At 40.0% G+C, this 21,763-nt stretch overlaps 1 protein-coding gene and 1 pseudogene across 1 annotated transcript; one reads left to right on the top strand and one right to left on the bottom strand.

Moving 5' to 3' along the window:
• The first annotated feature begins 4,225 nt into the window (after window positions 1–4,225).
• On the top strand, window positions 4,226–10,060 carry LOC139117910 (cytochrome P450 2U1-like; annotated as a pseudogene).
• A 79-nt stretch (window positions 10,061–10,139) lies between these two features.
• On the bottom strand, window positions 10,140–18,044 carry LOC139116767 (extracellular calcium-sensing receptor-like). Its single transcript, XM_070679412.1, has 4 exons — window positions 16,718–18,044; window positions 14,279–15,375; window positions 12,415–12,538; window positions 10,140–11,991 (listed from the first exon to the last, which is right to left on the bottom strand). Exons 1-4 carry the CDS (start codon window positions 17,550–17,552, stop codon window positions 10,574–10,576), a joined length of 3,474 nt encoding a protein of 1,157 aa, XP_070535513.1. The 5' UTR covers window positions 17,553–18,044; the 3' UTR covers window positions 10,140–10,573.
• Window positions 18,045–21,763: the final 3,719 nt, after the last annotated feature.

Raw genomic sequence — 21,763 nt, 5'->3', positions numbered from 1 at the left:
CACATACTACCTCATGATTACATGAAATCATGCTGAATGGAGCAAAACGTCACAAAGAGGAAGATTGAGGAGTTTGGATGGATAAACATAACTTTTTGGAACGAATAACTATTTATTATGAAATGAAAACTGGACAAATATAAAGGAATCAAGACCTGTAATTTTGGCTCGGTATCACAGACTGTGTGTGTGTGCAAGAAATTTAATTTAACAAATAGTTGAACAAAACCATTTTGGGCGTTTTGCTAAAGTCAATTTTCATAGATAGAAATAGCCACTACCGGTACGTTCAAGATGTGTTGACGTTTGCAACAGCGAAAAAAGTCATTTTCCTTGACCCTGTTTTCCGACCAATCTTGTACATTGAAAGTGTAGGGCCTACTGTGTTTTGAAAGGTTCGAAATTAAAGTTTTTTTATATCCTTTTGCTATTGCCTATTTAATTGATTAATTACGATATCATCATCGCCGTTGTCATCATCATAGTATATATATATATATATATATATATATATATATATATATATATATATATATATATATATATATATTATATATATATATATCCCTGGCTCTGATATATCGCGGTCATTGTTTTGTTCATTTTGAAATAGTCGTTCTTTCCGTTTACCCTTTCTCTGTTCTTTCCAATTTAACATGTAGGCCAACATCGCTGTAATTATTTCATTTTCATGTTTGGCAGGTTCCCACCATACTCACTGAATTCTGTACAGAAATTACAGCTGCGGCTTAAAATCAGACAAAGTCTGGTATGACAAGGACTAATGTTCGTAGGCCCGAATAACTGCATCATACCGTAAGACCACCACCAGAAGCTACGACCACTCGGAGGCTGTGTAATTTTGCACAAAGTTCCATGGTTGAAAGTTTCGAAAATCACGTGACACTTTCTTGTGCCATGTGAAAAAAATATGCCCTTTTGCAACTTTCTAATTTCAAATAATCCTCTCTGAGGATTGGCCGGCCCAGCCAAGCCATAATAACTGCTGAACGCTTCCGAACCATGTCCGGATTAGGGCAGGAAAATCATCTTTATCTTGCTCCTCGACATTTAGCAAAACTGATGCGAGATTTCTTTCTTTCTTTATTTCTTTCTTCATGCATGGAAATAAATATGATTAGAAGAGCTTCATACATATGATCTAGTTTAGTTGAAGATTGTTTTCTTGGAAATACTGTAATTAGGTTTGTTGAATACACAAAAGAAGTGATAGGACACGACCCACGGTTTCGAAGGAATGCTCGAATTTTGTTTGCGTTAGCCGTTTCTATCTTCGCTCCATTGAACACGCGGGAAATTAACTTTTTAATGTGGTAGTCCAAGTGGACAACCACTTCCAAAAATTAGTAGTCCAAAGAAAACTTCTGGTAGTCCGCTTTTACTCCAACCATATGACTAGTTTTAAATTATCTGATTACTATTTCTGAAAATCTGACGAAAAAATGAACATATACTCCAACATCATTACTTAATAATTGAGTAGATTAGTGTACATTAATTTCTATCCAGACAGCCAGGCATTACAACTTGGATGAAAACACTTTTAAGCTGAAATGTTCTGTAAGACTGTATAACAAAATAAATTAATCTTCTATTTACACGAGTCAAAACTCTATTGTTATAAAACTAACTGGTCAGAGACAAGAGTACACCAGCTTTCATTCTCTCTTTGTTATCATCCTGAACGACCAAGATGTAACATGAATGAATTGCACCTTGTGATCACGTGATTGTTGCTCAAATTCCACCAGGTTTAGACGCGATCACTGACGGTTGTCTGGAAAAGTCTGCAAGCCACCTGGGAGCTAACTCATCCCATCCAGCTGTAAACAACGGTTTCGTGCGCAACCATTTCCAGAAATTAGCAATCCCAAGGTAATCTTACGGTCCAGTAACAGAGACTACCGTTACCTGACGTGTAGTCAGTTTATTCCCATTGACGAGGTAAGGGATGTTCTATCATTGTATTTATATACATTTTTATGTTTATTGATGGTGAAAATACAATCACATCGGTCGGAAAGTTTGAGTAACAGCGTTATAGCTCAGCTGGAATACGCTCGGACTCTATCATAAGTTAGAGAAATCCTTTTTGATATTTCTCACAAAAATGTCAATACACTTTTGCGCTGTTTTGATCAGTTAACTCCATATATGCAATCTATGTCGAACGTATGTGGTCAGCTGGTCAAAATTTCTTGGTAAACCAGTCATTGTGTGTGATTCATAGCTTCAAGACTAAACGCTGGTGTTACACTTAAGCTTCCTAGGAAACACTCAGTTCTTATTAATAAATGGAAGGTAAATAAGAAAGTATTAAGAAGGGAAATTCAAAGAGAACATCTGGTGATGGCCTGGGTTTGGACATGCTGAATCATTATTGGTGTCTAAGTTTGTTTGTTTTGTTTTGTTTCCTGGACTATGCGGAGCGTACGAAAACTGCGTGAAAAAAAAAGATTCCTTGAGCATCGAGATACAACTTTTTGACTTCTACACTTTCACTGACACGGCTAACAAACATGTGGGGATATATGCAAATATGCCTTTAAATATGTCACATTTTTTATTCCCGTGATTTTCATTTTGCTGTTTGGCTGTTTAACCTTTTCGTTGACGAACCTTACCGATCTCTACCCCGGGGTCCGCCATGATGATGGCTAGTCGTCGGCAAAGCTGGCTGTCTAAACATGGCGCAACCATTATATTACCTTGACCAATGGTCCAAGAGACTCAGAAAGATTCAACAGCTGCTGTGTGAAGTTCTAAAACAAGTGTTCGTCAAGGCGGTTGCATGTTTTTCAGTTCGATTAAAATCCGAGGTAGTGATAGGTCAGTCTGTTATGCCATCGTTTTACTGCCTTTTTGCGCTCCTCCCAGGCCTGAGTGAATACCGCAAGGCAGACACATTTCTACATCGGATTTCAATCAGATTGCGTATTTTTCTGATCGTCCCAGTCCAGGCCTCGTTGCAAGCTTTGTTCCAACAGAATAAACAGTTAACTTTTCAATTATGCACAGGAGTATTTGTCTTCTAATAGTCTTGCGCTGTCTTGTCCTCTTTGACAAGGTTGCCTGTGTGTTTCTCTCTCTCTGATTCAATCTTTTCAGCAAATCAATCACAAAACTGAATAATGTTGATTAGATTTGAATATGAATTACACTAGTGTCAAAGACCATATCAGTCTTTTTTAAGCTTATTAAATCTTTTTGGTGAAGAGGGCTATTATATGAAACACAAGTTTATATTTGCCAGAATATTTTTTATCGATGCAGCATCGCATGTCTTTCTCTAGTATATCTCATCTGATTAGAGGACAGCAACGTGTCCAACTCCACTTGTTCTTGGCTGTACTCGTCAGCTGATGGTCGCTTTAACCCCATCTCTTCATCTACATCTGATTTGAATCCTGACAGATTATGTCTAAGATAGTCAATTATTGCTGTTAATTGCTTCTCATGACCACATGTGGTTGGCAATCACATTTGGTGATCACCTGTTCGATCTGCCATCAATGATTACAGTGATCAATGTAGAATTAAATGGCCTTACGTTCCATTTTGGATGTATTATAGTCACTGAAATACAGTCTTTTAAACTGGACAACCCGAGGAAATGTTTTTATGGCAGAATCGCTCGTGTCTTCTTTTTTCAGTCGTTGTGTCATCTGTATTTCATCTGCATGGAGTAAACCGTCTTGCCTAGAATCTGAACGGAGTGTTTTGGCTTCCGAGTTTTTTTTTTGCCTTCGCCACAAACGTCGGATCGGACGACTCTCACTTTTCTGAGGAATTTTCAAGGCCCTTTCTTTCCCTTCCATGAGACCCCGTTTCTCTCACTGTTCTGTCCAGTCTGTCCCCCTCATCTGACATTCACTTTGCACGTTCGGTAATGTTGGTGGCAGCGAGAGAGCAAGTTAGTAGTACATACGTCGCACGATGGCGCTGTGAACACATCCGGGCTGTTCTTGCATTAAACAGGTAAACAATTTACTGTAAGTAGTCGAGTACTGTACTAGTACCGGGATGAAGTATGGTGATTGGACATAAAACTCATATATATAGTTTACTTCACTTTGTTTGTGACTTATCGCGTCATGTCAACTCACTATTGTTTTTTGAAAGTATGCGTTAGACTTTGGCACGTAGGTTTACCAAGCTGACAGGTATATTGTTGTACGGGTAGGCCTACTAGGCCTACACATAAAATCGAAAGAGGCGGAAACCATGTTACATTTGTGTCTTCTACTTCTTATCGTTGTGCTATCCGTTTACTACTTGTTGTGTAGTAAACCAGCTGGTCTACCTCCAGGGCCATCCGGCTGGCCAATCGTCGGCTGCCTTTTTCAACTTGGCGAAAATCGCCCATGTCACGTTGACCGATCTTGCCGGTAAATATGGCGACGTATACAGCATCCGTCTTGGTTTGGAGTATATTGTGGTGCTATGTGGTTATGACGTTCTCAAGGAAGCCCTTGTTAAGAAAGCTGAAATCTTTTCTGGTCGTCCCTATCAAGGTACTATCGCTAAGGTTGCTTCGACAACAGGTAAAGATGCAATACAAGTTTCCACAGGTGCTTTTACGTCCATGTGATAAGGAATTGCCGTTTATTAGCCCTCCTCGGAGGGAGGGGGAGGGGAGTACCAATATTTTCATAGTAGGGTGTGCCGCCCAAGTTGAAAATGTCTACCCATGAATATTCGAAAAACATGACCTATTGTTAGGGATTTTCTGGACAAATTGAGTGACGTAACTGTTATTCTATTTCATGTGAAGGTTTTCCTGAAGTATGGGGACATTTTCTTCGTTACTGACAAATATTTAGGGTTTTTTTCGATGAAAAGTGACCCATGTTTACATATGGATTTTTTCGTGAAAAAGTGATCCATTCGGGCGATAAATACCCATACACCTTTCAACGAGACTTACCACGGGGATTTATACAAGGCGTTGTTTTTCCTTCAAGCTCATGAGCAGGTCAGATAGCAGTATCTGTCTGTCAGCCCACTGTCAAAAACTCAATAGCCGCTGACGATATCAAAATTGCACACCTGTATAGAAGACACGTGCAACTTGAAGCAGAGTTTTGTGCTGACAGTTTCGTGCACAGTCTATTGCCGGCTGACAGTCAGATGAATAGACGTGTCAACAATTTATAATGCCTTCTACGAAATGAGGAACCCAGGATAATACATCATCTACACCAATACAATAAATGTGAAACAGGAAGGGAATGGTGTAAATTTGGCATACTGGCGTATGGAGCCACCCCCCCCCCCCCCCAAAAAAGATGTGAGAGGACCATCGTACGTTTTTTGAACTCCACATTCATCATCATGCCATCTTTATATTTATATTTGCCATCTCATTGCCATTAATTCAAGTGTAGTAAAATTATACGTAATATATTACTGTTTATTTACAAAGATTAGACACTTGGTATCTTTTGGCTTTGCAGAGTAAGAAATTGAAAGTTCTATGTGTATTTGTGTAAACTCACATTTGCCGCAGACCGGTGTTGGCGCCAAGACGCTCCATCCGGGATAATAGATATCATGTCGCAAGTATATCAGGGTTGGCAAAAAAAACTGTTTGTGCAAAGATCACTAAGTACAGGAACTGCTTGCATCGATAAATTGCTGTTACTGAAGCAAAAGCAGGTCCATGTATTTTGTCTTGCAATGAAATCTTCCTTTTCACATTATCCAGGGCATTTACTCGGCAACATGCACTCTGCAATATACACAAACACATGTAAATGATATGCAAATGTATGGAAATTATTGTGGTTTTTTTTCCACAAAACGTAAGCATTATCCCCCTTTGAATTTGATTCATACGCCTCTTGATTATTCCCCACACAAATGCAAAAGGTTTAGGCCAAAGCATACCAAGTCGTGTCGTTGCAACAGCTGTTTTATTATGGTATGTTCACTTCTTAACAGGGTTCATCTTCCAAGACTACGGCCCTTTGTGGAAAGAACAGAGGAAGTTTGCATTGGCGGCACTCCGAAACTTTGGAGTCGGAAAGAAAAGTCTGGAGAGTCGAATCCACGACGAAATCGATTATCTCATCACAGCATTCTCACACGAAAACGAGGCTGCCTTCAATCCGAAGGACACGATTAACACCGCCGTCTCAAACATCATTTGCTCATTGTGTTTCGGTTGTCGATATGACTACAGGGACGCTAATTTTCGTCGCCTTCTAAAATTGATCGATGACAACTTTAAATTGGTCTCAGGGTCATCCATTGGAAACTACCTGCCGTTTCTCGTCGATCTGCCTTTCATGTACCGTGGATATAAGAATGTAATTCGACAAATAAAGGAGTTCATTATGGAGAAAATCCTGTGAACATCGTGAGAGCTTCAAGCCCGACAACATCCGGGACATTATCGATATGTACATAGTTGAGATCGACAGACGACAGAAAATTGATGCTGAGGTGAAATTTACAGATTTCTTGCTTTACAAAAGCATTCATGATCTGTTCACTGCTGGTACAGATACCACAACGTCAACGTTGCTATGGGGATTGGTTTATATGGTAACACATCCCGAGGTCCAGAAAAAGGTACTGTTCTTTGTAGCCTGTAAGTGTACAGGAATTTTTTTATTTTGTTGAGTGACTGAGTGCAAACGAAATAAAAGGTCAAAGGCACAGAGGAGGGTAAATGGGGAAATTATAGAAATAAATGCAATGAAAAAACGCGCAGAGACAGGAAGAATGGACAATTGACCGGACACAAGTGCGCGTTTGATAAAATTGCCAATAGAAATAAATGGATAATTGCTAGACCCATGGACAGACATACCTCTAAATCGTAACGTGAATGAAAAGTATCCCTTACACGGTGTGAGATGCATGGTTTCATCAAGATTTAATAGATCGGTGTTCTTTACTATGTGTATGGCACATCATCATGAACGGCGAAAACTTACCTAAGGTGTACAGCGACGATACGAGCACCGTTTACGCGTGTCTGTTAAAGTTGTCGCCATTACACAAGGTGTAAGGACCCATAAAGACTGGAATGCAACTTCATATACTATATATACTCGGTTTTTAAAGGTGTGATACATACTGCTGCTGGCTGTTTTGGCCAAAATCCACCTCTGAATTGCCCTGTCAAAATGTTTAAAATTCATTGATTTTTTTTTCTGGTTTACGTATTCACTAAAGGCTTGTCGTTAATCTATGGATGGGAACGAATCAATGACAAGAGAATACTTGGCAAGAGTGAAGAACCCCTTCCGTTGAGCAATAGTACAATTCTACAGTATTCTAGGGGGTATGCTGGTATACATTGACCATAAAAGACACCCTAAGACAAACACTGATTAATAACATAAAGAAGATGTGCCCAGTAATCTTTAGGCGTGCTGAATAATTTTTTTCAATCCGATCTGTAAAATTTAAATACTCTTGTGGTCTTTTCCTTAAAGGGACAAAGTCGCTTTTTTAACTTTTGTGATATCAAGAAAACATGGAAAACTTGCATTAAGTCACTCAGGGTATACATAACAGCAAACGTGTAAAAATTAACCCTTTAGATGATTTCGTTTGTGACCTTTAGACAAAACAGATTTTTTGTATTCCGACTTGTTTTCGTATCACCAATTAGAATTGCCACAATATACGTGAGGTAAAGCTGCTGTCCTTATATATATGGTCCAAACTTTATGTATCAACGTATATGCAGCCATGCTTAGTGAGAGTTGTATACATTTCAATTTTTGAACTTGACTTCTTGGTGTTTCACTGAATGTTTAATATTTTTCTGGCTGTAAGCAGAGATGCGTTTGCGCACAGTACGACCAGTATTTAAACGTGTTTCAAGAAGTCAAACAACACAAACTACTTTTCATACCAAACAAAATTCACAGAAAACCGCTAAAAAGAGCGACTTTGTCCCTTTAAGGCCACATCTCGAGAAAAGATAGTGACCATCCAATGTCATTTTGATAAGTCAAGGTTACATTTCTCGTTTTGTTTGCATGATTGTTCGAAGTTTACAATGTCACGCGTAATTATTCGGAATGAAAATTCCGAAGATCGTCCAGTTTTCTATTCAGAAAGATCTCAGTCATAAATATCGACAAACAATTAACCTTACTGGCGCCGGGATAATGATGATAATAATTTATTTTTCAGATCCAGGACGAGATCGATGACAAGATCGGTCATGATCGTTTACCGAGTGTAAGTGACAAGGAGAGCTTACCATATACTATGGCAACCATCATGGAGGTACAACGATTGGGAAATGTTGCTCCCATATCTCGCCACTGCGCCACTAAAACAACAGACTTACTGGGTTATACAATTCCTGCAGGGACAGCCGTTTATGCAAATTACTGGTCAGCTCATTTCGATAAAAAGTACTGGGACGAGCCTGAAAAGTTTCAACCTGAGAGATTCCTCGATAGCCATGGTAACGTCATGAAACGGGAAGCGTTCGTGCCGTTTGGGACAGGTAATACCATTTGAATTGCTATTAGTTGAATTCAACTTTTCAGAAACATCGACCATGATTGTTGCAATTAATTAAAATATCATCCGTTGAACACTTCTTGGAGCCAATTCAGCGACGCTGCTATAACATGCATACTTAACAGTGGGACTCGGTAGTTTGCCAGGAGGGACCGTTGCCCAACGATGGCGCACGTACGTTGATAAGGGTAGCAAAATATCGGTACAAGAATTTACGTGTTTTGACCCGGTATGAAAACAAATTAAACAGCTCCGTCGACACTGAATAGCAAGACCTCATTGATTCAGTTTTGTTGATTCTTGTTAAATATTTGTTGGTCTCTCAATAATTCACGCTTTATTAAGCTTGTATCATCAATGTGTTGTGTTGATTATATCCAGCACCTAGCGTTTATCAGTTGCACTGCAACAATATTATGTTGATACACCCTTAGAGAGTGAGAAATATTAATTTATCATAGATTGAATGAGCCAAGACATGAATCTTCACTCCATAATTAGGTGTAACACAATTCGATGTCACACCGGCTAATCTTGTTTCCACTCCTATCAATTATGAAAGTATTCAAGGAACAGTCACCACTATACAGCACCAATGGGATTATATCAGTTTAATACATTATATGCTTATTATTTTACACTTCTGGAAACTTTGCACTGTTTAGCAACCAACAGTCACGTGTTTTCCTGGGTGTACTGACTGCGAACGTCATGCAAATATGATGACGTCACACCTGACAGGCTTATATATCAGTTTTGACGTCATCCAAATATTTTTACGTCATCAAGAACTACGTTATCAGTAATAAACCAGTTTATAACGTTTATTGAGATACACAATTTTGCGGAACGATATACATTCCAACCAAAGTGTTCATGAAAACTTTGAAAACACCAATTGTTGTTTTGATTTACGTCTTTTTAACTTTCAGGACGTCGAATATGTCTCGGTGAACAGCTAGCTCGGATGGAACTGTTCCTATTCTTCAGCGCCTTGCTTCAGAAATTTACATTCAAGATTCCACAAGATAGTACTACGCCGAGTCTTGTTGGACGCTTCGGCACAACTATGTCACCTGACCCATTCCTAATTTGCGCCATTTCAAGATAGATGATCAGCGCCACCAAACTAACGTCGACCAAACGCGTCCGAGTGAAAAGAATTCCGATTTTGCCGTTGCACAAGAAACATTTAACAAAGTTTTAGTTGAATTTGTTTGCAAACTTGCTTTCAAAATTAATTTTTAATCATTTTACTGTATAGTTTAATCCAGGGATATTAATCGACAATTCGATAATGCCGCCTCTGCGCAGAGAATGTCGAGAGAAAGTCGCTTCAGATGGACATTATATTGTCAACAAACGCACCAAGGTTTTCAAACAGTTTTTAAATAATTGAACACACATCTTTGTTGTTTTGTTGTCGTTGTTTGAACTTCACTGGTCAGATAAAAATCCACAGTCCTATACTTGTATTCAGACAGATAAGGTGACACAAATGTACACATGGTCCAATAAATGGGTAAAATTTGGTAAAATGAAATCCTAGTTAGAATTTCTTGCACGTGAGGCCTTCACAACATTGTCATTAACCAAGGACAACGCCAACATGAGACAGACTTTGTCTCGATTTTCCTTGATAATTTATTCTTGTACTGAGATACCACGTACATATATTTAAACACGGTCCCTCCGTGATATAACGGTGCCTCCTGGTGGCGCACGGATCTTGTGATCGATTAATTTTTATGATTGGTTCAAAAACATACGTGTACTCTTCGTTCTTCAGTTTGTGTCGTGTCTTCAACGTTTTAAAGCAACGGTAATGTTACTTTACAGCGATTACTTAGCCCACAGACAGTAGTAGAAGGGGAAGACCCTATAGTTTGCTTAGCCCTAGCGTAGGCTACGTTTTGGCATACTTTTTGTTGTTTTAACAATCACTTTCATTGAAATGTATCGTTCAGTAACAATTACGTTTTCGGCATTTTGTCCGATATTTGTTGTGCATTCTCAATGCAATGTACTCGATCATGCTTGATATTCAAGTTGAGGTTCAAGTGGTCACTGAATCATTGTCTGTGAACGTCACTTGTCCGACGTCTATGTCACAATCTGCGGAGGACGATAACTCGTCTTCGTTCCCGCTGTCCAATTGGCAATCCTTTTCGATAACATCTGTCGTTTGCTTTCCACAGTCTTCATCAGATTCAAATCCTTTATTTACTTGCGATAAAACGTCGGTGATTTTTCCCGTCTCTTTTAACTTCTCTGATACACATTCGTTCGTGTCCTCGGACGTAGATACTTTGTTGCCATGGACACAGCATTCATCATCGCGATCATTCGGTTGCTCAGGAACTGCCGACTCATCCTCCTCGACGAGAGGCAGTTTACAGATCGATCGTGATAGAGATGGTACGGCAGATATCGGCCTTTTAACGACCCCGTCCGAAATGTGGCTCTCACTGTCTCCCCTTCGCGCCTCGTCTTGACTTTCGGAATCGCCATAGTGGCTTCCCAATCGTCGCCGAAAGTCCATGAGTGCGGACGTGCGACGGTCGGCATGGTGAAGCGTCGATCTCCTGATGTGATCGACCGAATTCAGGTGAGGAGTGAAGATAATCACGTGACATTTGGGGAAGAAAATGCAGACGAATAGCGCATAACTGGAGGTAATCAGTAAGATTACCTGACAGAGAGCTTTAAATCGACCATTGGTGCCAAAATAGGTTGGGAAGTAGATCAGCCATAGCAAGAAGTATATCAGCATTGAAAATGTGATGTATTTAGCTTCGTTAAAGTTCTCTGGTAGTTTGCGTGTTCTGAAGGCAAAGACGAGACAAACGCCAGCTATGATCCACGTATAGCAAAACATGACAACCATTGGAATTGAAAAGTTGGTATCGCATTCTACATAGATGATTCGTTTGGCTGAATCCGTGTTATAGATCGGCAGTGGGGGAAGAAGTCCCAACCACGTGATACAAATCAACACCTGGCCAAACGTCAAGGCACCCACGGCCAATAGCTGAAGTTTTGTCTTCGCCAGACATCTGTGACGATGGGCGTTGGGGATTTTGGATCCGAACACTGTCATAATCCGGTGAGTTTTCACCAACAGAATTGAAATACACATGGTGAAGGCGATGCTGCGAAGTGGTACCTGCGCCAGACATTGCATTCTGGTCGGCCGACCGATCACAGTGAAGGAACCACAAAAACAAACAAACAAACCGGCCAACATGAGGAAGCTGAGTTCCCGATTGGACGCCTTGACAACGGGAGTCTCCCTGTAGTAGATGAAAATAACCATGACAGCAATGTTCGCTAGAAGTCCAATGATGATTATGACGACACAAACTATAGCGGCAGGGTCGTTCCAGGCCAGATACTCAAGATACTTCTCCGTACATTCTGTGTGGTCTTCGTTGGACCAGGTGCCTTGAGGACAAGCAGTACATTCAGTCGAATCTGGGGGTATAAAACGAATGGAAAATAAAATTTTTGATACGTCGGGAATTATAGGACAGACTCCTACGAATTTCTCTATTTCTTCCCTACCTCCGGTCGACCTTTCTAATTTTCGTGTTCAGTCAAAGAGTGTGTCATCGGCGGAGTGTATTATCGGCGTAGGACGTTACCTCAGTACTTGTAACGTTACATAAAGATGTGAGAAACACTTGGACAATCATGGATTTGACAGGAAACCCTTCTTCCGACAACTTTTTCACTATTTTCATACGCGCCTCCACCTGTAAATGTCTCCTTATTGTCAAATGTTCAGGTCTGGATGAATTAGAAATGGTAACACCTCTCTCTCTCTCTCTCTCTCTCTCTCTCTCTCTCTCTCTCTCTCTCTCTCTCTCTCTCTCTCTGAAGATCGTGAATACCAACCCGTTTCGTTCGATATTGAGCCTTCGGGACAGTGGACACACTCATAACAGCAAATAGGAAAGCCGACGACAATTCCTCGTCTCTCACCAGGTTGACAGGGCGTGTTACATCGTGACATTGGTACCTTGAATGAAACACAGACAACATAATAAAACAAACAAACAAATAAACAAACACAAAAACAACGCAGTAAAATTGTTCAGAATGTGTTCTTCGTGTCAGCTCAAAATTACTTCAATTGTATGTTTACATATTCTTATTATATCTTCTGGCAATTTCAATCCGACATCTACCCAGAGAAGCATGGCGCTTGTAAAGATCTACTACAGTGGAATTTGATTGAGTGTCCGGTTTGCATCTTTCGTCACTTTCGTTCAGCCAATCAAGAAAAATAATGTGAACGAAAGGAACGAAAACTCTTTCGTCGTGTTCGTTCAGCCAATCAGAACAAAGGATTGCATACGAAAAGAACGAACATTGCAGCGTCTAGCCAATCATAGGGCATGTATCGTTTATTTCGTTTCGTTTCGTCCATGCATTTAGCAAGTTCGCTACTGAAACATGTCAAGGCGGAGACAAATAAAACAGCAATGGAACAAGAAGGTGAAGCAAAGCTAACAACGACCAAAAATAGACATGGTCACACTGTATGAGGCACACTGTATGATGCACAGTGTTGGTTAGACGTACAATATCGTAGCATCCCTGTGACGCCACTCTGACAACATAACGTGGATTATGGTTGTAGGTATCACAGTTTCATTGCCATGACTATTGGTCACGTTTTTAGTGTTTGCTATGTAGCATTTCGTTATACGGTTTTTATCCAGTCTTCCTTGCGGTAAAGTTTGATGGTTTCGTGGACTAATTATGTCAACAGGTGAAGGTCTTGTTATTTAAGTGGCAAAAACAGAGACAATTTTACCACTTCTACGGACCTGCGTTACGGTGCCACGCTAACAAAGCAAACTATGCTATCATAGCCATTTGATTTCAGGGACATTGCACAGAACAAGATTTTTTTGCCAAATATAACTTTTTTCCCCCAAAATTAGGCCACTTTTCTATAATTTATTAAAAGGACCGGGGACCTGTACCTTTCGATGATTTTTGCCCTATATTCGTTTTTACTGTCAACTAAAGTTTCTTGTCCTACTCCCCAAACCATGTTGAGATGCACAGCATTCAGCTTGTCGACTCAACCTGTTTATATGTATATGGAAATTGCATTGTCATTGTTGACAGAATATTGCATTGTCATTGTTGACAGAGTATATGAAGAGACAAATAGACAGACAGACAGCTATGTAGACAGACAGAAACGGCGACATTGACATGCAGACAGACAAACAAACAAACAAATAGTTAAGTAGATAGATGTGTAGATAATAAGGTTTAGTCAGAAATTGGTATAGACAATCATTAAAGCTGATAGACTGACAGACGCATGCGTGAATGGTGGAATTGGCACTTGAATCCTTGAAAATAGTTGTTAAGGTAGTATGCGCCTCGAAAGTGAAAGACTTTTTTGCTCAAACTTTCCTGAATGAAACTTTTAACCATTCTCTTACCAAATCAACAATAAAAATCGGGGGTCACCGTGCAAAGTTTGAAACTAGCGAAACAAATCACCCAACATTTTGCGATATTTGAAATTCAAAACGGCTGCCATTCTTGTGTTAACTCGGGGGGGGGGGGCGGGATTAAATTTTGGATGTTTGAAAAACTAAGCCGGTGAACGTTTTTTCTTCTCTAAGAGCTTTAAAATGAACCCTACAAGTGATAGATCAGAAAAGAATTGTAAAAGTTTGAGAGTCCGAATATCTGTCCCCGAGGCGCGCTCTACCCTAACCTGAACACTTACAACATCCATCTGGCTGTTTTTCCAAACAAGAAGTTCATTGTCAACGTTAAGTCTTTGGGTTATATGGTATCCACCATCGTGTTGACCAACAGTGACAACATTCAATGTGTCGCAGGTATCACCATGGCAACTGTCTCCTCCCTTATCACTATTATTCTCACTTTCCTCATCGGACTTGTACTCGGCAGTTCCGAAACCGTCTTTCCCGATTTGCCAGTTGACGATGTCGTACAGTCCCTCAACGCTACCCTCGTCATCGAAATGTATCATACGACCTGAGTTGTCGGAGAAATTGACATGTCGAATGTATTTCAACAGTTGCCATGACTGCAGATTATCCATATTTGGACACGAACCCTCGGAGAGTAATCCATGTGGCGTCGTACATCGCAACATATCGTGAAGAGCATGCGCGACGGCGTACACGGCTAGGTAGACGCGGTAGATGTACGGAGAGCTGTCTACAGCGTCCATGGCCGGGCTGGCGGAGAGCGATTCCGTCCCAGTACAGTAGTTTTCAGAGTCATCCGGCCCCGGTGTTTGATCTGTTGTGGTACTTTGAAAATAAGTCGATGCGGAGAAAGCTTCGGCCGACGAGATGTCGCTATAGGCCGATGGAGATTGATGAGACGTTTGGTCATTCATGGTGGGAAAGATACGCGATACCTCCGTAGTGTCAGTGTGTTTTATCTCATTCGATGTCAACGCAGGCAACTTTGTGATCCAGTCTGTATTTAGTGTTTCATCTATGTCGTCATCTGTAACAGCCAAAGAAACTGTGTTGATTTCAGAGTCTGTGCCGTAGCTATTCATAGCGACTGTTGCCATGGCTTCAGTGTTTATTGTGTCTGTTACTACAGGTACAACTCTGCCCGTGGGCAAGGTACAGTTGAATAGTGTTTCCCAGGCGAAATCTAACCATGGATTTTCAACCACGGTGTGAAATGGGTTAAGTTGCGATACATAATCTGAAAATCCGGGAATTTCCTGGTCCGGGAATATTATTCCCAGCGTTCCTTCTGCAGTTTGCTTTTCCAGTTCGGTAGTGATTGCAGATTTAGATAACGCCCAAGCCTCGCTTGCAAGGAAGATCCGATCTGTTGGTATATAAGTGAGTCGGGAATATTGTAAACGCTTTATTGGTACAGAGTAAAGGTCGCTCGCTTTTGGCGGGACTGTGTGTCAAGTATACATCAGGTTGAAATCCCACATGTCGATGCATCTTAACGCCGAGATCGATGTCCCCAGTTACATTTTAACTGTTAGCTTGGTTTGAGGCAACCTTGAACGAGCAGTCCGCCTGCCCACTTGAAGATTATACACGGTATAACTGACTTATTAATAAAATAATTGACAAAAGAGTAAAAGTCTATGGAAAGATTTTTCTCCTTAATATATTCCCTACATAAGATGTTCATGGTGAATGTTTAACGTTTAGTTCCAGGCAACCACGACTTCCAAGCTACAAATTCTCTAGAAACAGTTGAAATAATGAATTTTCCATTTGGAATTGAAATTTGTGATAACCATGTGAAAGATATTCATTCAAATAAAGAGGTGTGTGTAATGATTTAAAGCCTGTAACTAAAATGAGATAAAATCAGGTTCTTTGGACTGTTCTGCGACAACGAATTGGAAAACTGATGAAGACAGTTTCAAAATGCAACAGTTGTCCTTCTAATGTCTGTGTTGCAACAGCAACATAATTAACATACTAACGACTGTGCAGGCTTTAAATTAACATATTCCATCAGTGGGAATAGATTTAGAGTCTCCCTTCTATTTTCCAACATATGCAATTTACACCTAACTGTAATACAATTTACAGAAACACATCGCCTACTTAATGCATTTTCACACATACAATGAACTCAAGCATGGAGACGGCTAACAAGTGAGGGGGCAATTCATTGCAAAGATAGACAACACTTATCTGAGAAAAACACACAAATGGTCACGAAGGACAAATAACTGAAATAACTACGTGCCTATCGAGCTACTATAGCGCCGTAAAGAAAGACATGGTTTATTATTGTAGGGGCTCGATTTCCCAAGCGCCTAATACTTGTCTCTATCAAAGAGTACGCATCGTATCCAAAGTCTCTGTATATGGTTCTGTTCGTGTCTTTCCTATATCTGTCTATTTATCTCTCTCATTTTCTCCTCAAGGGATGTCTAGCCCTCTCTTTTGTCTCTGATTATTTTGCAAGTCATCATTCGTTGTTCAGCACATCACCAAATGCTCTGGGCTATCCAAAGCAGACGATTTGATAAACCTTGCAATATAAAATTGTGTCTTTTAACATAAATAACCATGTGAATTCGAAAGGTCCTGTCTTTTTGTGAAATAAACATAACGACACAGAAAGGCTTGTCGGAATGCATTCTTCAAATAGGAAACGGTTTCGACGGAAAATTTGGACCTGCTATTTCACCCACCTGTTAGATTCCTTCTCGCAGTGTGTTGAATAATTTTCTCCGCATCGTTTGTGTACAGAAATGTAGCGATAACCGTGGTCGAAGGGTTTTGAGCCATTTTATCGACAACCAAAGCAACGGCCTCGTCACTTGCATCCACCGGTAATATCTCGTAGAAAGCAACACACGCGCCCCTGGCCTCCAGCTGTCGTTTGAGTTCGCCAGTCGCCGGTCGTCCGTAGAAGTTGTCGGCGCCGATAATTCCGACCCAGTCCCAGCCGAAATGGGTGATCAGGTCAACCATAGCCATGGCCTGATGTACATCACTCGGAACTGTCCGAAAGAACGATTTGTATCGCTGACGATCGTTCAGCAGAGATGACGTCGCGTCGTAACTTATCACAGGTATGTTGTAGACGTTGAGGAACTCGGCAACTGCCATGGTAGTGTCGGAGCCGCTAGCGCCGATGACGGCGCTGACGGAAACGTCGTTTGAAACGACCAGCTGGTACGTCATTAACAGAGACTGGGAAGTTGAGGTACATATATCTCGCAAGTCGTATCCGAGAGTCACATTTGGTAAAATATCCCTGCGATTATTAATCTCGTCAATGGCGAAGACCATGGCTTGAGACTGCAGAAATCCATCCATTGAAAAGCCAACACAAGTTTCCTCTATCGGTCCACGGGCAAGCGAGTCATCAGCAATGAAGATATTGTCGTGCAGATCAAAGAGACCTCCTATTACAATGTCTCCGTCGAGTAAAAGTCGAGGAGCACCTCCCAACTCTCCGAAAGTGTCCGTCGCAAAGACGACAATTACCGACAAGCAAAAGAAAACTGTGTCGAATACCATGTTTGTGTAGAAGGTGAGACAAGTCCATCGGCGTGAAAAGTTTCCCTAGTATTGATACAGTTATATCAGGCCCCCTTTTTTTCTTCGCATTCTAATGAATAAACAAATGTTAATTTTTCATCACTGTATTGTTGGCAATGTGCCAATTGGGTGACAAGTCACGTATTGTCGTCAAGCTTGTATACGAGAGATATGTCGGAGTGTTGTCAAAAGCAAACCGAATTCCATACGAAGTATTCATGTGTTTGGACTTCTCTCAAAATTATCATTAGGAACACAAGAATGTTGTATAATAACTCACCTCTAAGAAAACCTTCCGATTAACTTCGTGGAAGCTTAATATAAGTATTTTGAAAAGTATTTTACTGTGACCTAAATGGAGTTGTGAACTGTTTATGACGCAAGCGCAGAAGACATGCTGACGACATAATTTTCGCGCCAAAACCATTGCTAAAATTCTGCAAGTAATACACACGATGAGTAGTCACTTTTTCATTTCACCAAAAAAATGACGGAGTTGGCTCTTAAGGTAGTACGCACCTCGAAAGTGATAGACTTAAACGTTTGCTCAACTTTCCGTGCAAAACCAGGGAAACAAATTACCCATTAATTATTTACTGCCATTTGATATCCTATAGCCGCCTATTGGTAATGTAAATGTTGTCGATTTTCACAAAAATAAGCCGGTGAAAACGGCAGTTACTCTATATGCTTTAAAATGAGTCAAACCCCCCACAAGTGTTAGAACAAAAAATATTGTTACTGTAAACAAATGTTCGAATGTCTGTCTCGTATTCTACCTTAAAAATTACGATGCTTCTATTTCAACTTGAATAGTAAACAAGATACGACGAAAAAGTGTCAGTTACCAGGGACGAAATATTGTATTTACCAAAAGTATTAGCAGCTATTTTCACATGAGAGTTTGATTCGTTTTAGATTTAACATGTTTACTTTATTCGATTGGCGAGATTATTCAAGAATGAGAATTATGTAAGTCAAACATATAAAAATCTACAACCTTGATGTTCGTGTGCCTGCACTTAAATCATAGTCGTCTAAGCGGCGCTAGTGACCAGCGCGATTTACCATTGTTACTTTGTTGACAACACAGCCGATAATGAAATGACCAATGAAGCATGTGGCAAACTCACTACAAAAAATTGGGATGGCTCCCTGTGGACAAAAGAATTGAATATTTGAAGTCAAATCTGATGCATAACATTATTCATGGGAAAGGCCCTTCTTATCTCTCATCTATTGTGGTGATGAAAAGCAACGTTCACAATTATAACATTCGCCATGGTGACCTCTCTATTTATATTCCATTCGGTGCGAAATTCGCTCAAACTGGTTTTCACTATTCTGCCTCGAATTTATGGAATCAATTACCATGTAATATACGGCTGACTTCATCAAACAATGTTTTTAAACGCTTGTTGAAGAGAAATTTTTATAGCGTACTTGACCTTTAGATTGATTTTGTATATCCATTTTTACCTTGTATGTTTACAATTGGATGTTTATTATTACCGATCTTTTGTCGTCGTTGTTGTGTGTGTCTTAAACCGGCAGCAGGATTGTCTTTTTATTCGACTGTTTTTCCGCATTTTGTCTTTTCACTTTATTTTGAATTCTTTGTCATCTTTTATATTTATATTTATTGTGTAGTCTTCTTTTCATGGACCACAGTGGAAATAAGTCTTCGGACTTTTCTGTGCTATCCATGCACAAATACTCCGTTGTCTCCTTTGGTGTTGTAAATTGTTACATTCTGTACTTTTTTCTTATTAATTTGGTTATTTGTGCTTAATAAATAAATAAAATAAAATAAAATAAAATAAAAGTCATTCATTTTGATTGTGAATCACTTGAAATAATCTTTGAAGCATTGTCCTGTGCACCTCTTATACATAGTTAAAGAACGGTATCTTTTATGACCATCAGATTTATGACTTCGTTTGAAAAATGTATAGCATATCTGTACTACCTCAATGTCCTTGCAGTAACTTCGAGGGAGACGACACATCCTTTGTTCCGAAACCGAAATTTCAAAATATCAGAATGATACAGTGCTTTTCACCTAGGTACCGCAACTCAGCGTATGAGACGGACACAATCCACGTACGAAACACACGATTAGCTTGGGATTCACGGACACATTTCAAAGCCACCGACTCGTCGATTTATTACAGTAAACCAGCATGGGGCAGCCGCTGTCTAGACTGAGAGATAAACAGTTGACCAGACTTGATCTACAATGTAACTCTTTCTTGTACAATTTCAGCTAAGAGTTCAAGAGGTGAAGGTATTCTCAACAGAAACTAACTAAAAAGCCACACATTGTAGATCAAATGTATCTCTCAGTCTAGACAGAACGGCTGTCCCATGCTGGTTTACTGTAATTAATCAATGAGTCGGTGACTCTCAAATGTGTCGTGATACCCAAGCTTATCGTTTGTTTTGTACGTGGATTGTGTCCGTCTCGTACGCTGAGTTGTGGTACCTAGGTGAAATGCACTGTATAATGGTAGCATGCGTCTCGAAAGTGAAAGACTTTTCCTCAAGGAAACTTATAAAGCATTCTCTTTCAAAAGTAAAAACTAGGCTTACAGTTCAAATTTTGGCACCAGAGAACAAATTACCTGAAGTTTACAGATATTTGAAATTCAAAATGGTCCATACCTCTGTGTTGTAACTTTACGGGACAAAGTTTGGATTTCCGATTTTCACGAATGTGAAAGACGATAAAATTTTTACTTACTTCAAGAGCTTGAAAACGAGTCCACACAAAGTATTGTCAAACTTTGTAAGTCCGAATATCAACCCAGAGGCGCTAGGCGCATTCCTACTTAAGATGATATCCGCAAAGAACTTTCGTAAAACCGTCCCTATGTTTGCTAAACGATAGGCCCATATGATACACGACCGCACCTAGACAAGATTGCTACCCAGAGGACAACGATTACAGGATGGGTTGTATTATTCTGTACATCAAGTTGCTTGTGACCTCAGAAAACGCCGAGAATTATAAACAGCATGCCAGGGGAAGGGGAGAAAAATGGAGGAGGGCACAAAAAATCCTTGATGTTCCGGGAAGGGGGGGGGGGCTTTAAAATTCGAAATAAAAGTGAGAAGACCTTCAATTTCTTAATCGATGAAAATCATACAACTATCATGTCGAATGGACAGAAAACAGTTCCGTCGATGAACCTGTTTTCTCAGATTGACCAATGAAAAAGGCGTATTTCAATGAATAAGTATCACAATTATGCTATTGGGGCGTAATATCACCTCAACATTGAGCCGCGTTATAAACTATTCCCATTAGACAATTGTGGGCTGGATTTATGAGCTAAACACTGACGGACACTAGTGTTCTTCAATGGAAATTTCAGCAAAATGCTAAATGTACATGTATCGCTTCACAAATTATTGATAACTCGTTGGTGACAGATGCACAGATGGATGGATGGGACCTAATCTATAAGTCCCCAGCGCTGCGCATAGGGACTGATAAAACACAAACAAACAAACAACATACAAAATGGCACAGAAAACAATACACGCCAAAACATTGGGCAACAAACAAAACACACATAAAAACTAAACACAATTGACGGGTTGATATGTGCCATCACTTTCCCTATATTTTACTTTCCCATAAAATATCACACATGCAGCCGTCTGGTTGCTTGAAATCACATCGGAAACTCACAGATTCTGCACAGGCAGTGATACATAATTTCGTGACCTCCTCACACCTTTTCGGCATATCCACCACCTCGGCATATCCCCTCTAAAATCAATCTCTGTTCAGCGCCAAATCAAATCGTCAATGATGCAACCAATAGAATTAAATGAATTGAAGCAGAATATCCAAAATGATTGTTACATACGTGCATTGAACCACATGTATGTCAAAAGAATGGTGTAGCAGTGCCGCACTGGCCTGTTACACGCAAAACAATATTTTGCGATACACAAAAGCGTCTTGTGAGATGTTGCGATATAAAAACGTGTAGTGCGATATTTGTGCAACCCCCCCCCCCCTTCACCCCAATAAGTGTGAATATATGTAATAAACCGATCTCAAAATATCTTCAGTTTTCCAATAGTTTTCCTTGAATAAGACGCATTAAAGATGGGAAAAGTGTATAACACTGTCATAAGTATCCAAAGTGGCATATGTAATCAAACGTTTTAACATC

The sequence above is a fragment of the Ptychodera flava genome, chromosome 18, assembly GCF_041260155.1.
Source record: "Ptychodera flava strain L36383 chromosome 18, AS_Pfla_20210202, whole genome shotgun sequence".
In the NCBI taxonomy this organism is placed as follows: Eukaryota; Metazoa; Hemichordata; class Enteropneusta; family Ptychoderidae; genus Ptychodera; species Ptychodera flava.
The sequence above is the reverse complement of the archived record's forward strand: the minus strand, read 5'-3'. Positions and strand labels throughout refer to the sequence as shown.